Genomic DNA, 16,182 nt, shown 5'->3' with positions numbered 1-16,182 from the left:
ATACCTTCTTTTCTGCGGCTCAGCTGTGCCCTTGGTTACTTTTCAACGGGTGGCAGGTATTTTAGTTGGTTTGGCAAAAATACGTTTTATTTTTCACTTTGGGAATTTTTCTTTGCTATGCTTAATTTGAAATCTCATTCTTCCAGTTTATGTTACCTTATGAGGAAGATTTCTTGTGTTCTTGAACATCCAAAATAGGTCTAGATCCACTTGTTTGTTTTATTTCGTAGTTTTATATGATGTGCGTCCTCCTTATGTAACTTTGAATTAAATATCATTAAATATCTGTAACAGCTGTCATTCTGTCATGAATAGAGTTGATATCTTGCAAGCAGAGTTGATCTGGTGGTAGTCAGGGCGTGTAAAGGAATCGGCACGTTTCTGTGTGGCTCTGGCAGTGATTGGGCTTAAAGACTGTCATTGGGGGTCTCTAGGGTAGCTGGTTAGAGTGCCCCGTCCCTGTGGTTCCGTCACCTCTCAGACTCTGGGACCACACAGGAACGTCTCCAAGCAGGAGGACTTTGGAAGCCTTCGAGCTTCTGTGTTCTTTGTTGTAAATGATGTCCTGTAATTTATATTCCAGACAAACTAGACGCAGACTACATCAAGAGATACCTGGGTGACCTGACTCCACTGCAGGAGAGCTGCCTGATCCGACTTCGCCAGTGGCTCCAGGAGACCCACAAGGGCAAAGTGAGAATTCACACTCATGTGCAGGGGCGCTGTTGTGAAACTTCGGATCCCTGGTCCTGTTCATAGTGACTCAGAGTAAATGTGCCCGATTGCCATAGCTGGGAATGTCCCTTCCAGTCTAAAAGTCATTGAATCCGTATCCCCGTGTGTGGCATCCGAGTCTTTCGTGGCAAGTTATGGTCCCCTACTGTGTATAATTAGCTGTACTTTTGTAGATGTTACAGAGAATGGACTTGCTGAAAAACAATTATATGTCCAGTTGCAAAGCAATATTGTATTCCAAGTATTCATACATTTAATTTTCAGAAGGTTTGGAAGTGGTTCACAGATTATTCCGAGGTTCGAACTGTCTGGGCTTTGATTTTGAGGGTTTTGGTAAGCAGCCTCATCAGGAATTAGATTTTTGTAATCCTCCAGCTGACGGGGACTAGTAGGAGCAGAGGGATTTGTGTGTCGGGGTGTTATTCACTCGCTGGCCTGCCCTCTAAGTCCGTCAGTCCTGGTCACTAGCGCCCAGCATCTGAGGACCGTTTGTGTTAGTGATTGAGAACACAGCCCCTGTGGTAAGAGCTGCCATTTGTTGTGTGCTGACCGTGCACCAGCCTCTCTTTTAAGATCTTAATTAAATCCTCCCAGCAGCCCTGTGAGGTGGTGCTGTTTTTATCAGCCCCGTGGTACACACAGAGGAGTTCAGTAACTTGCCCAGGCTCTGTCTTGTAGTGAGTGGTGGGCTGGGGTCGAAGCCAGGCCTTTAGGTTCTGGAACCGCCATTCCTAGCCACTTCCTTGTAACGGTGCTCCTTTCTGAGAGAAGGTGATGCCATCTCAGTGCTTTATTTTCCCAGGAGTGGGGTAGTTAGGGGGTGCCAACCACATCTCCCCCATCTGTGCACCAGCAGCATGTGGCAGTGAGTGCGTGGCCGGGGTCAAGGGCAGCCAGTCCACGGGAGACCCAGACGCAGCCTTGGCCTGTGGTTTACTTAGGGAAGCCGACCTGTCGAACTTGTTGATTGCCAGGAGCGGAACCTGGAGAAGGTTCCTGTGTGTCAGGACACCAGCACCACTACCAAAACCAACAACACTGTTTTGTGTTCTGGGTTTTTATTTACGTGTAATATATACACAGAAAAATGCACAGATCATAATAACTCGTAGGTTAGCTCAGTGAACTGAAGCATCTGGTGTTTAAGAAATTCCTTATGCCTTCACTCTACTTTGCTGAAACTAAAATGGGAATAGCATGAAGATTATTCAGACTAATCATGCTGATTTTCTAAAGCATTAAGGAATTTCTGGTAATGGCTAATTTTACATAGTGCGATAGTGCAGCTCGCTGTTGATAAGAAGTGAGACTTTCAGAGCCTTATTCCGTTGGTAACTTGGTTTTTCCCCTTAGCAGCTTTTAACATTGCTTAGAAACATCTCTAACTCTCAACAGATCCCGAAAGATGAGCATATTCTCCGGTTCTTGCGCGCCCGGGACTTCAACATAGACAAAGCCAGAGAGACCCTGTGTCAGTCTCTGACCTGGCGAAAGCAGCACCAGGTGGACTACATCCTCGACACCTGGCAACCTCCCCAGGTCCTTCAGGACTACTACGCGGGAGGCTGGCACCATCACGACAAAGGTAGCTGGGAGCTTGGCATCGAGACAGGCGGGCCCGTGGGCACGCTGCCCCTCCCTCCCCCGGCTTGAGCAAGTGGATGCCCGTTTCGCCGCCGCCGCCCTGGGGATGCCCTGCAGAGCGGAAGGAAGGGCCTGAGGCTGCCGCTGCCTCCCTGCTCTCGCTGCCCTCGGGCAGCCTGCTCCACTGCAGTCCTTAGTTGCGTGGAGTTTGACTTTATTTTAAAAACTTCGAAGGCAGAGGTTTTTCAGGAGCACAGTGCTAGGAAAGGTACTTTCCAGTGACTTAACCCCTGCAATATCTGTAAAAACGTGTAGCCAGGTTTTGTACATCAGAATTTCAGCTCTACCTGGAGAGTGAACAAAACTTAAACCAAGAACAGTGATCCCGAACATGAATGATGAGGTGTGTGTGGGTTGGTTGGATTACCCTGCACACGGCTCCCTGCAGGACAGCCTGCGCCGTCGAAAGGCGTGCCCGGTGCTTCCTGACTCGACTTGGTGGCGGGTGGAGTGGGGTCACGGCTGAGCCCGGCAATGGCCGCGGTGTGGGTGGTAGAGCCGGACGGAGGACAGAGCTCCGCTGGGCCCCCTCTCTCCGTGCAGAGCGTCTCCGGGGCCCTGCTAATAAGCTGCTCCGTCGGCTGGCTTTGGTGGGGCAGGGTTGCAGGGGCCCTGTGGGCAACACAGAAGGCAGCTGCTGCTCCTCAGCGGGAGAGCGCTGGAAGCTCCTTTGGAACTTGGGTGAGCCCGTCTCCCTGTCAGGGCCTCAGAGCTGTGTCCCCAGCCTCATGTCAGGAATGGCGCTCACAACGCCTGTCCTTCCCCCTGCAGACGGGCGGCCCCTCTACGTGCTCAGGCTGGGGCAGATGGACACCAAAGGCTTGGTGAGAGCCCTCGGCGAGGAGGCCCTGCTGAGATACGTGAGTGCCCCCTGCAGAGGACACCGGGCTCCGCTGTGGCTTCACTTTCTTTCTCTGCCCGCAGGGGTGGGATAGGACAGCTGTCCTGTTGCACCAGCATGTTTTACTTTCATAATTAGAAAGGAAGATCCATTAATATATTTCAAAAACTTCAAAAGAGGGCACAAAAATTATAGAAGTGTTTTTCCCGGTGGGGCAGTGTGAACAGAAGAATCAGCACAGCCCCTTGAGAGGGTACGGGGAGCTGGTCGCCTGTTCCTTTCTCTCCCACTGGCTCGGGCCGTCCCCGCCCACCCTCACTCTCTTTTTAAGATGCCCCTCAGATCGGACCTCTTAATAGCACTCTCTCCACTGGCACGTCCATGATCCAGGCTCTTAGCATCTTTCATCAGGGCTACTTCCCTGTCTCCCTGACCCCTTCCAGGGCAGCTTCCACCGCGTGGGCAACTATGAAGAGAAGAATATTGTCCTTAAATTAGAAACAAACAAGCAAAAACTTTAAAAGGCATATCTATAATCCATTATCCCAAAGTATCCACTGTTGGCATTTTGTTGCTATTCTGTTAGCGCCCGCCACTGTGCGTGTGCTGACATGGGCGTACGCATGCATCCACACGTACACACGTGTGCGCACAAAGCTACGGGTGGACTACGTCTGTTGGGGAAGGGCTTGTTACTCCAGATTGAAGGGTTCCCTTCAGCTGGACTTCAAATCAGTTCTCAGACTGCCTTTTCTCTTGGCTGGTACGTGTGGCATCACAGTGTCCCCACTTGACGGACACTGACGTCCGACACTTCCGGACGTGTCTGCTCTGGAGACAGGTCAGCAGTTCGTGCCCTCCCCGCCCATCTGGAGACTCCTGTCGTCTCACTGGGGAGCTGTCCCCTTTGCCACACAGGACAGCGCTCGTTCTCTTTGAAAGAAAGCTTCTTTATCCGTGCTGTGTTTTGTGTGTATGAATGTGTCAAGATTTAAATACATGACTGGTTTACACACCTACCTAAAACACGCCGTGTTTTTGTCAGTCGCATAGCTTTGATACAGTCGTGGTAGCTTCTTAGACTGATAATGGAATCTTTATGGCCCTTGTGTACGTAGGTCCTCTCCATAAATGAAGAAGGGCTAAGACGGTGTGAAGAAAATACAAAAGTCTTCGGCCGGCCTATCAGGTATCTGTGTGGTGCTGTTTGTCCTGCTAGCTTATTGAGAATATGAGTTAAGTATTTCTAGTTGATTTTTAGAACCAAAATCTGGTTTGATTTTATAGGACCAAGTGGAAATAGTTTACTGTTTACCATAATGCTCTAGGAGGCAGGTAAGAGGGAAACATGTAGAGCATGTAATATAGTCAGTTGTGAGGGACCGTTGCTAGAGTTTGGTGTTTCTGCCCCCAGGCATTGCCATCCCCTCAGTCTGAGTGGATTGGCGTGTCCGAGGTCTGCATGGTCCTTGGGAGCCCAGAGTCACAGGTGGTTGGTTTTTGCTCCTTTATTTTTTGGTGGTGGGGAGGTGGGACAGAAAAAAATGAGTCTGTGCTATTAAACCAAACTTCTAGTTATGGTAAACCCTTTTGAAAACGTGCAGTGGTTCAGAGGTTGGCATAGAGCAGGGTATAGATGGTTAACTAGCACGTAAGTTCCGGGAGGGCAGGGACTTTGAGGGCCTTTGCTCACTGCTGTATTCGCAGCTCCTGCCACAGTGCTTGACTCAATAACGTTTGTCAAAGACTAGGTTATCGCCGTTCAGTCACACCACGTATTTAAATGCCACACACACACCCCACTGGGTCAGTAGAGGGGGCTCAGCAGGTCAAGGGCAGCACGTGGCCTCCTTCGCTGGATTGCTGAGTGCGTCAGACTGAAGCTTTGAGTCACGGTCCCTTAGCTCTTGGTGGCTTTGAAGTTTCAGGGATTAGTCCTACCACACCCATCCCATATCTTGATACAAGCAGATATATATAGAGTTCATTACACTGTGATTTTTAAAACCTGGTGTATCTTTGGAAGTGGAATCAAATGACCGTATATAACATCGAAAAGAAAAGCAAGTCACTCTGGGCCGCGGTTTGCCGAGTGTGCCGTGTACTGAACGGAGCTCATCTCACCTGCAGTTCGTGGACCTGCCTGGTGGACCTGGAAGGGCTGAACATGCGCCACCTGTGGAGGCCGGGCGTGAAGGCCCTGCTGCGCATCATCGAGGTGGTGGAGGCCAACTACCCTGAGACGCTGGGCCGCCTTCTGATCCTGCGTGCCCCCAGGGTGTTTCCTGTCCTCTGGACTCTGGTGGGTTTCCATGTCGTTCTGCATAACTGGTAGCCGCTTGGAAGGTGCACACATGTGCGTTCATGTCTGTGTATGTGTCTATGACTTGAAGTCATAAAGCAAAATAAGCACGGAGACATCAAAGTTTCTCAGATTATTTAAGGAAAGAAAGAATTCCCGAGGGCCCTAATGTCGTGCACTCGGGCTTTACGGAAAAAGCGTGTCAAACTTGAATCCGCCCCGTAATATCAGTGTGTAATTTTAATCTTTGAAATACAGACAGCAAACCAAATATGACTACGTGGTTTTTTCTGATTATTTATAGGTTAGTCCATTCATTGATGACAACACCAGAAGGAAATTCCTTATTTATGCAGGAAATGACTACCAGGGTCCTGGAGGCCTGCTGGATTACATCGATAAAGAGATTATCCCAGACTTCCTGAGTGGAGAGTGCATGGTACGTATCTAGGAAAGCACCTGCATGTTTGGCTGCTCACGAGGGTAGCAGAGGTGGATGCTGGTTTGCACAAAGGAACTTCAGAGCTTTTAGTTTGGATTATTTGATTGTCTTTCCGGTTTTGTTTTGGCTGACATCTCTCTGATACTGGGTGAAACTAAACAGAACCATGTCGGTAATTTTTGATAACACATATTCTCCATTGTTAAATACTAATGAGAATTTGTTTTACGGTCAGTGTGATCACAGTTTGCTTTATTCACTCAGCTTTGTGTGAATCAGATTCTTTAATCGTTTTAGAGGAGCTGTGCATCTTTTTAAAACATTAAAAAATGAAATTGATTCTCAAAAAGATTTCCCCCTTGACAATAAATCAGGATAACATTTTAAAAGGGACAGTTAAGGGAACTAGTTCTCTCGTTGTGATGTGGGGTTTTAAATACGTTGAGTTGCTCGGTTAGCAGGCAGGGGGCTCCACTTCTTTACCCCGTACTGTGGCGATGGAGTCAGAGAAGTTTAGTTCCTTGAGGACCGTACAGCCTCGGGGGCACAACGGCCTGACGGGGCGGAGGGGTGGTGTGAAGGAAACAGAAGCGTGGTCCACGCATCTAGCTGACGTGACAGGTGACGGGCGCCAGCAGGGAGTAGTGGTTCTTCTCAGAGAAGGGACTTCCATCATCCTTCATAGTAAATAAGGTTAGCCGTTGAGATGTTGAGATGTGGCCCCCCCGGCTGACTCACGTATTTAGCTGATGATTGGGCGCTCGGGGGAATCCCTCTGGACTGTTCGAGGAATTTAACCGGCGCTGAAATCAGCTCTGAGGCCTTCAGTCCTGCTCCAGGGAATCGCAGTGCAGCACAAAGGAGCAAGTGAGGTAGAGGACCTTCACTCACCCAGCGCCCGTGAGATTAAAGCGCAAGGTCAGATCTGTAGAAACCCACAGACTTCGATTATATCAGAGCAGGACCCGGCGAGGTTGCTTCTTCCAGTTACAACGAAAGCAACTGGGCTGCAGCAGAAGCAGACCTGACTCCCCCGTGAGGCGTTCAGGATGCTAAGAGTCCCGCAGTTAGCAGAGATCTCCCCACGCTGGCCGTTAAGGCTCCTTCTCTGCTCTTCCGTGCTGCTGTCGGGCTGGCGTTGAAGAGACAGTGCTCGCTTCTGCCCGCTGCCGTCTAACGTGGCCTCGGCGCTGTGGCGTGTTTGCGTCCCGCTGCACTGCCCGCTGTAGACGGCCGTGTTTCTTTCCTGTGTGGTCGCCTCCCAGGGCTGATAATGTAAGCAGTGCTTGGATTTTATGAGCTCGAGTGTTAAGTCATTATATCCGGGTCAGTTAGGAAATCTATGAAATGTGCAAATTCTCATTCGGCCTGTTTCAAGCAGATTCGGAAGTTGCTGCTCTTTACTATTTTTTGGCTGGTGTCACGGACCGATCACTTGATCTGGCTTAGACACAAAGCTTTCTTTATAGATTATATATCTTGACTGTAATTGTATGTAATAAGAATAGTGCCTGTAGCTGTGGAGAATAAAACTCTTTTCTTAACATAACGTTTTCTTCTGCAGCGCAACATACGTACTCAACTATTCTTACATAAACCAGCTTCAGTAGTTGGATGCAGTCCCTCATACGCACTAGTGTGAATTCTGTGGCAAATCAGCTTCAACTTGTTCTCATTTATTTAAAGCGAGACACATGTATTTAAGTGGCTTTTCACAATTATTTTGCTAAGTAGTGTAGAGTGTTCTGCGACATGGCAGGTGTTGTCCATTTCCTAAGCGGCTCCGAGGAGTCGCCTGTGTCAGGACATGGCGCTGCCGGCGTTTGGTTCTCAGAGGAGTGGCCTGCGTTGGCTCAGCTCGCACGACTGCGTTTACATTTCCAGTGTGAAGTGCCAGAGGGGGGCCTGGTGCCCAAGTCCCTGTACAGGACCGCAGAGGAGCTGGAGAACGAAGACCTCAAGCTCTGGACCGAAACCATCTACCAGTCCGCGAGCGTTTTCAAAGGGGCCCCGCACGAGGTAGGTGCCGGGACGAAGCCACAGGGGCCGGGCCCCCGCTTCCCACCGAGGTTCTTCTGTGGGTCTCCCCAGTGGGGTGTAGTTTAGGAGAATCAGGTGCTTTTCTCTGGTCTTGGTCTTTAGGTTTCTGTTGACACTGATCTGCAGTTTAGGCAGATGTCGACACAGGAGAGCAGGGCTCTCTCAGAGGGAAAGGTGGCTGCCCTTGGTCAGGGCGCCTGGAAGGAGGGTAGGCAGCTCGCGGTCCAGTTCACCCGAGAGCCTGGACACACAGGGGTGCGCAGCAGGTCTCCCCGTGGGAAGGTTTGTAGCTCTTCAGTTTAATGTACTCAGTGATCGGAACCAGTCGCATCTTCTGTTTTGTCTTGACTGGATTTGGGTGTTTATTACCTTTAAGGAATTTGCCCGTTTCTATAAATCTGATGGAGTGAGGAGAAACTAGCACATGTGTTTTCTCTCCTTGCTGTCACGTGGTGGTGCAGAAGCAAGAGTGTGCCTGTGTTTTGACACGCGTGTGTGCTGTGGCGTCATGAGGGACTCAGCACAGACTGGCCCTTCCTGGACTTCGGGCTGAGGTTTGTGGCTCAGGATCGTGGGAGGGGTGGCACCTGGCGTGGAGAGGCTGCTCAGCGCGCTGGGCTGCTGGCCGGGTAGACAGTGGTGGCCGGGAGCTGACGCCGTACTGCCTCCTCCATCCTCCTGGCCAGAGTGTGTCCCGCACGGCCCACCTGTGCCTCGTGGGGCGAGTGGACATGGGGCTGTGGTTTGAGCGAGCAAAAAAGACAGGTTCGATGTACCTTATTCACAGCCTCTGTAGGGGGAAGTCGACTGTGTCTTGAGGATTATTTGTATTAGTTTTTTATTTGGAGGCCGGCAGGCGCGAGGAGGCCAAGTTCTTTCCTTAGGTTGTGGTTGCTCTCATCCAGGGTAGAGAACTCAGTGGTGTGATGTGTTCTTGTGAGTCACGTATCTGTGCAAGTGTTTCTACATCAAAACTGAACACTTCAGTTCTGCTTTGGGGGTTCAGTAAAGCACAAATCGAGAACGGTGGCCTCATGAAATGAGCACTGAATTCCTCGTCCCCGCTGTGAATGCAGGAGCGAGAGTGCTGGTCCGCAGAGGGGCTGACGTCCAAGGGAGCTCTGCCCTCAGAGCCACTTTGGTGTCGTTGGTGCCACCGCTGTGCTTAGATGCAGCTCTTGTGCTTACGGAATCCGCTCTTTAGGGAGATTCTGTGTGGCTCTGTCAGCGGTGAGAAGTGGCCGTGGTGGGACCAAAAGGGCTGCTTGACGAGAAGCAAAGCGCTAACACGCCTCCCGGAAGGCTCAGCGGGCAGGCTTCCAGGGCAGGGTGGGGTGCGGGGCCTGGCTTCTGCTGGAATTTTTTAGTGAATACATAACTTTTTACAGCTGGTTTTAATTCTCACATCCCTCCCACAGTAATCTTTTGAAACTGTAACTTTGATCATTCCCTGTGGGGAAGCTGTATGGGCGCCGCATGAAATTCAGCTTTTAGGTTGGCACTCGACACCCGGGGCCCTTCCCCATCCCAGGGCCACGTGGCGCCCTCTTCCCACCTAGTGCAGTGGCCACGGGCAGAGGCCACTCAGCCTGCACTCGCGTCCACCCCGCTCCCCGCTTGGATGCTTCCTTCCTGTCCCTCCTGGGCTCTTCTGCGACCTTCCCTGTGCCCTTCAGCCCAGAGCAACCCACGGAACCACTTCTGTGGTGTCTAGCATTATTTCTGTTTTGTATTAAGACACTTTTTACAGCCAGCACTGGGTGTTTTAAAGCACTCAGGGAATTGAGGGGAAGCTTGGACCATAGGTGTGGCTGACAGAGCACAGAGCCTGGCGCTGACGCGTAGCAGGAGCAGCTGGGTGAAAGAAAGAAAAGAGCGAGCAGAGGCCTGGAAGGTGGGGTGAGGAGGGTCGGCTGTGCGCCCCCCTAGCCGGGGGAAAGCTGCCGGGGGGCCTGCTGCCGCGGCGTCGCCTCAGAGGCCCGTGCTTATTTTGGTGGGTTGATGCGACCTCTTTTTCCAGATTCTCGTTCAGATTGTGGATGCCTCTTCGGTGATCACCTGGGATTTTGATGTGTGCAAAGGGGACATCGTCTTTAACATCTATCACTCCAAGAGGTCGCCGCAGCCACCCAAAAAGGACTCCCTGGGGGCGCACAGCATCACTTCCCCGGGAGGGAACAACGCGCAGCTGATAGACAGAATCTGGCAGCTGGGCCGTGACTACAGCATGGTGGAGTCACCTCTGATCTGCAAAGAAGGGGAAAGTGTGCAGGTAAGGTCTCCTGGGAGTCCCCGCGGCGTGGCTCTTCCGTCTGGAGAAGGAAGTCTTGCTTCGGCCCCGTGCTGCGTCTGTAGACAGGCAGTTCAGTGTGTCCTCTTAGTTACGGTTAGAGGCGCTCAAGAAGCCGAGTGGATCCCAGAAGAACCTAGAGCTCAGCAGAATCCATTACTTGTATCTAAAGTCATGAATTATTTCTGGAAGTATTTTCACAAAAGCGACATGGAAGAAAGGGAAAGGCATTCGGCGCACGTACAAAGCTGGGATTGAGAAGGCTTCTGCTAAGACGGCCTTTGACCTGGCAGCATTCTTCTCTTCAAGGAAAATCACCCCGAATAGAAGGGAGAGAAACAAGTAATTAGGGAACTATTAAGTGTCATTACTAAGCATCCTAATTTATCTTAAATGCTCTGTCAGCTCATTTAAAATTTTGGCTGGTTATTCCGAGTGCCTGAGCTCAGAGTGGTAGCTCTCGGGTGCCTCTGGCCTTCATAATAGATGCATAATTTTGCTGTCTTTACGGTTTTCAGGGATAAGCCTGTCAGTGTTTTGGTGGTCTTAGAGGCAGGGTAAAAGAGAGTATTTTATTCCATTTTTAAAATAACGAACATTTTAATCTGTATCACAGTCTTCAGCTCCAGCATTAAGGGAGAAAGTAGTTTTCACAGACTGGCATTCTATTGTAGATCGCCGTCCTTGTAACCCAGAATACACCGGTAAGGTCGTTGCAGGCACATCAGAGAGAGCATTGCCTGGTCCGAGTGGCCTTTTTTGACCCCAGGCCCTCAAGGGTGAGCAGAGGACCCCCGGGCGCTCCCACCCTGCGGGCGCCTGCATCCTCCTCCCAAGGCAGAGTCCTGGGGGCGGACAGCCTCTGAGGGTCCCTCCCGTGGCCTCCCCTGCGCCTGGCAGAGGCCTGGCTGCAGTGCCGACACCCGGGAGGCAGCGTGGGATGGACCCCGATCGTGAATCAGGGCAGCCGGTCCTTCCCCCGTCGCGATGGTCAGTAATCGGAGTTGGATCCGAGTGGACCCGGTCTCCGGGCGTCTGTCAGACCCGTTGTGGGAGGGCACGCGAAGCAGGTGCTCAGCTGGTGCCGCCTGGCTCGTTCCAGGGCTCCCACGTGACACGGTGGCCGGGCTTCTACATCCTGCAGTGGAAGTTCCACAGCATGCCGGCCTGTGCCGCCACCAGCCTGCCCCGCGTGGACGACGTGCTGGCCTCCCTGCAGGTCTCTTCCCACAAGTGCAAAGTGATGTACTACACCGAAGTGATCGGGTCCGAGGACTTCCGGTGCGTGAGGCCGGGGTCCAGGCCGGGGCGGCCTCCGGGCCCCCTGTCGCTGGCAGTTCACGGCGTCATCAGTGTGGGAGGGCGGCGGGGGGCTGTGTCCCCCTGGGCCCTGCACGGCCGGCCCGGCTCTGGGGGGCGCTGCGGGGAGCGGGCTGGGATCGGCCAGGAGGGCGGTGGGCGGCCGCGGTGGGGTCCTCACACACGCCCCTCCCCGTGCTTCTTACAGAGGCTCCATGACCAGCCTGGAGTCCAGCCACAGCGGGTTCTCCCAGCTCAGCGCTGCCACCACCTCGTCCAGCCAGTCCCACTCCAGCTCCATGGTCTCCAGGTAGCGCCCAGTGCGCAGAGGGGACGCCCACCGCCTCGGGCCGCCGCCCGCCCGCCCACCCCGCAGCCGCGTTGTGCAGGCTCCTCTGGCCCTCTAGGTAGCACGTAGCTCTCCAGGTGGCAAACGTAGTCACTGACCCCGAAACAGTCTCGACAGGTAGTTTTGACTCCAGCTCAGTAGCCATAGGTTTTGTATACAGTGTGCACAAAGTCCAACCAGAGCACAAGGGCGCTCTTCAGAGAAAAGTAGTTTATATACCAATTAAGAGGTTGGCTTTGTCTCAAATGTTGATGCAGAAAATGTTTCCAAGCACCTGCACACCATCCCTTAGTGGATGAGCTCCCCACCACCCGTCAGAGGTGACCCACCTTCCTCCGCGGAGCAGAAGCTGCCAACCTGTCCCCTGCCCTGCATCTGGCCCTCACCTCCTCCCTGCTGGTGGTCGACGCGTCCGAGGATTCAGTGACTGCCCGCTAGGCTCCTTTTCCTCTGAGCAGACACCGCTTAATCAGAAGGACTCAGAGGGAGCCTGTGGGCACCCCGGCCCGGCTCCGGGGCCAGACGGACCCACTGTTGTAAAGTGGGTCTGGGGGGTCAGGGGCTCTCACGGACTCCCCACAATGCCAGGAAGAACACCGCCATCATTAAACATTATTTTCTCTTTCCTCCTTTTAAACCTTTTGGTACTTTGAGAGCAGGCTTCCTCTGTCCATGAACTTGGGCCAAGGGCGTCCTCTCCCTTTTCCTCCCGGTGTGTTGCTCTTCCTACCTGCACGTGTTAGTTCTGAACTCATTCTAGATTGGCCTCCCCTAGGCCCCTCACAGCTTGGTAGCATCAGAGCCCAAATGGTTCTTCTAGTCACTAGAAGGGTACTTAAGAGACAGTGAGTCCCATCTGCCGTTTTGAAACTGTCCTGTGTTCATTGTGTGGCCATGTCGGGACAGCCTGTGGCCTGGGGGAGCCCTGCTTCTTTGTGACAGGAAATTGTGGGCGTGTGTGTGTGTGTGCCTGCAGGCATGTGTGTCTCGGGGTGGGTGTGTGTCAGCGGGGGACAGGGCGAGTAGAAACTTAGTTCAAGTAATGAAGGGTTCGATTGCATAGAAGCAGGTCAGATTGTGAGGTCGGTCTGCTTTTTACTTTTTCTTTTTGATTCCAGTTACCAAGCCTGGTCTACCTTTTATTGGCCCTCGTTTTCTCGGCTTGTTATGGGAAAAGCAGGTTCTTTGCGAACCTGTCCAGGTGTTGCCTTGGGTCAGTCTCCGTGGTGAATGAAGACGTGTGTCATGGTGGGTGCGTGGCGGAGGCTGTGCTTTTAAGGATCTGGGCCAAAAGCCAGGCGGCCATCGTCAGTGTGTGACGGGCACGGAAACCCTGAGTTGCGTTGTTGTAAACCTGCCCTGGAGGTGTTAGGTGGGCGCCGCGTGGCAGGAGAGCTGTGTGGACGAGCGTGCGCCCGCGGGGAGGTGTCTGCAGGGCTCCGGAGGGGCGGAGCAACCCTCCCAGGCAGCGATACTCGGTGGCTGCCTGCACGCTGAGGACGTTCCTGGGCGTCTCCCAGGGCTGCTGGCCCGTCCAGAGCACAGCTGTGTGTTTCCTGCACAAGAGAAGCTCACCATTGGCACCTAAAGGCTTGTTTCCAGAAAGCACAGCAGGGTTAGTTAGTGCATCCGTTTCCAAATTCTCAGGACCTGAAGACAGTCCTGTCTCCGTCCTCCTCTCTCTTTCTCTGTGTCTCAGCTGCCAAGAAAACACTGCACCCGACAGCCCACATCAGCCCAGGGGCGCTTGCAGAACGGTCTGAATCGCAGCCGCCCCTCCCCCAGTCTGAAGAGCGGCTCTTTTGGAGCTGACTCAGAAGTGGCACTGTCCTGTCCCCAAAGAGTTGAATGCATCCTTAAGCGTTCACAGCACATCACTGCACAAATCCTTACAGGGTTCCTCCTGAGTACCCATCGCCCTGTCCTCCTTGGAAGGGGGCTGTGAGGCAGGTGGACTTCGAGCACGCAGTTTATCGTGACTCTCCTTCAGTGCCCTGCACTCTTTTTAAAATGCTGCTGTCGTTTCACCTGTTCTCAGCACTAACGGTCCTTTCGGTTTCCCCTCTGTTACTAGTGTCTTAATTCACTTTCTTTCCTAATTTCATTATTTACGTATCAAATTCTGTAAATGTTTTGTAAACATATTACCTCACTCTTGGTAATACAATACTGATAGTCTTTAAAAGATTTTTTTATTGTTATCAATAATAAATGTGAACTGTTTAAAAAAACGAATGTCTTTTTCTTACTGTGAGTCGGCAGTCTCCCTTGAAGGGCGTGACGTCCTTGGGAGACTGTAGAGACTGAAGGAAGGGGAGATTCTGGAGCCAGAGGACTGGTGTTCCAGAAGCTCGGGAACAGTGGCTAGCTTGTGAGGGGCCATCGTACACTGTCCTGCACACACGCTGCAGCTGTGGGCTGCCGATTCCTCAGGAGCGTGGAGCCCGGTACTTACAGCTCCCTTGCTCCCGGAAGAGAACAGGCTGTAGTTTTCCTTAAACTCTGTGAGGTCGAACAGGACTCAGCCACGATGCAATGTTTCTTTAGTAACAAAATGGGTCCTTCTGTCAGGTGGCCAGCGTGGACCCTCAGAAACCTGGGCCGCCTTGTCCCCGGCTCCTGCAGCTGGGCCTGCCGGGGTGGGACGCTGCAGATGCAGGAGCAGTGCCTACCCCGTCAGGAGCCTCGAGGGCCCGTCCTTGGTGGCAGCGGCCGTGGGACCGGCCCGGCCGCGGGGCGGGAGCGGGTGACGCCTGCATGAGCCCCCATGCCCACGGCCCAGCCTGGGTTGTGAGCCCGCCCCCCGGCAGTCGACACAGGAGACGGGCTTCAGTCCTCCCTCAGCAGCACCTGCAGGACGTGCAACTGATGACTCAGCCAGCCTGTCCCCGAGGGAAGGGAAAGGCTTTTCCCATGAATTCCTTCGAGCTCTGTCATCTCCTGGGCCCACTTTACCAAGCCTTTGGTTTAGCGTCAGGTTCTCGCAGTGGTGGCCAGAGCAACGTGAAAAGCAGATAAGGCTGTGGGCACCTGTCGCCCGCTGCCCGTCTCTGACTATCTCAGGGCCACAGTGAAACGGGGCGTCCTGACAGCGGGCGTCAGGTTTTTGTACCGGGCCACCAGGCCATAACAGGTATTGATCTGTAAGTGGGTCGCTCCCTTTAGCACCAGGTCTCATCAGACGTCGACAGAGCCTAACCACAGGCTGCATTGCAGTCCTGAGTCGTGGCAGGGGTGTTCTCGGTAAAGTGTTGGTGTGAAGCAAACCAATGAATCAGTTTTGTTTGAAAAGTTAGGGCTTTGGAAAGCAGGGGATTCTGGGAGGATTGTAGTGTCGTCCCCACACGAAAACAGAAAGACCGATGTGGAACCTGAAACCTACGTACAACTGACTTGTACCCTAGAAAATGGTTAAATGGCAAAGCTTATGATATATATTCTCCACAGTTAAAAAAAAAAGAAAAGAAAGAAAAAGCTATGGACATAATTTACAACAAAGCTAGGGGATAAGGCCCAAAAGAGGCACAAACCAGCTATAGTCACAAGACTCATGTTAAACAATGGAGTGTCTGGGAATTCCCTGGCGGTCCAGTGGTTAGGACTCTGTGCTTCCACTGCAGGGGGCACGGGTTCTATCCCTGGTTGGGGAACTAAGATCCCACATGCCGTGGGGCACAGCCAAAAAGAATGAGGGGAGAGTGGGGACGGCATATGCAAGAAATTAACATGGTTATTCTGAGCGTCTTGGTATGTAATATATGTGTGTGTGTGGGTACCCACACACACACACATACATAGACACACATAGGTCACACACTAAGAATAACCATGTTGATGTATATATGTGTGGATACATATATAACATGTTTGTGTGTGTGTATGTGTATATGTGTGTATACAGGTATAGCCTGCTTTTCCAGAGTTCGTCTTACACCATTTTGCTTTTATGAAAGACCTGCATTAATACCCACTTTCGGTAACAACTCCAAAGAGGATTTTTGCGTTCATGAAGAAAGGCAGAGAGTGAAAACAGCATTCAGTGTTGGTTTTGCATGGGATGGAATGGGAGGCGTGGGGCAGTTCTTATTCACTGAGTCGCAGATTCGACATGTGTGCTCTTCCATGTCTGTGTTTTATCTTACAATAGAAAGGTTTTTTGTTTTAGTTAGGGCTTTAGGTGGGTTAGTTTGCCTTCAAGGAAAGTAACGCAGGTTCTTGAATTGGGAGTTTCCTTCTTTTA

General features: G+C 52.2%; 1 protein-coding gene across 1 annotated transcript in view; it reads left to right on the top strand.

The window, feature by feature from the left end:
- SEC14L1 (SEC14 like lipid binding 1) overlaps positions 1 to 14,173 on the top strand; it is a 52,006-nt gene extending 37,833 nt beyond the window's left edge. The window contains exons 7-16 of the mRNA XM_067716702.1: positions 584 to 693; positions 2,131 to 2,320; positions 3,151 to 3,239; positions 4,339 to 4,409; positions 5,351 to 5,522; positions 5,827 to 5,961; positions 7,849 to 7,983; positions 10,025 to 10,276; positions 11,397 to 11,575; positions 11,802 to 14,173. Coding sequence (XP_067572803.1) covers positions 584 to 693; positions 2,131 to 2,320; positions 3,151 to 3,239; positions 4,339 to 4,409; positions 5,351 to 5,522; positions 5,827 to 5,961; positions 7,849 to 7,983; positions 10,025 to 10,276; positions 11,397 to 11,575; positions 11,802 to 11,907 — 1,439 coding nt within the window. The 3' untranslated portion in view covers positions 11,908 to 14,173. The remainder of the gene's footprint in view (positions 1 to 583; positions 694 to 2,130; positions 2,321 to 3,150; positions 3,240 to 4,338; positions 4,410 to 5,350; positions 5,523 to 5,826; positions 5,962 to 7,848; positions 7,984 to 10,024; positions 10,277 to 11,396; positions 11,576 to 11,801) is intronic.
- The last annotated feature ends 2,009 nt before the right edge of the window (positions 14,174 to 16,182 follow it).

The sequence above is a fragment of the Pseudorca crassidens genome, chromosome 19, assembly GCF_039906515.1.
Source record: "Pseudorca crassidens isolate mPseCra1 chromosome 19, mPseCra1.hap1, whole genome shotgun sequence".
NCBI lineage: Eukaryota > Metazoa > Chordata > Mammalia > Artiodactyla > Delphinidae > Pseudorca > Pseudorca crassidens.
Note: the sequence above shows the minus strand (reverse complement) of the source record. Positions and strands in the feature narration are given on the sequence as shown.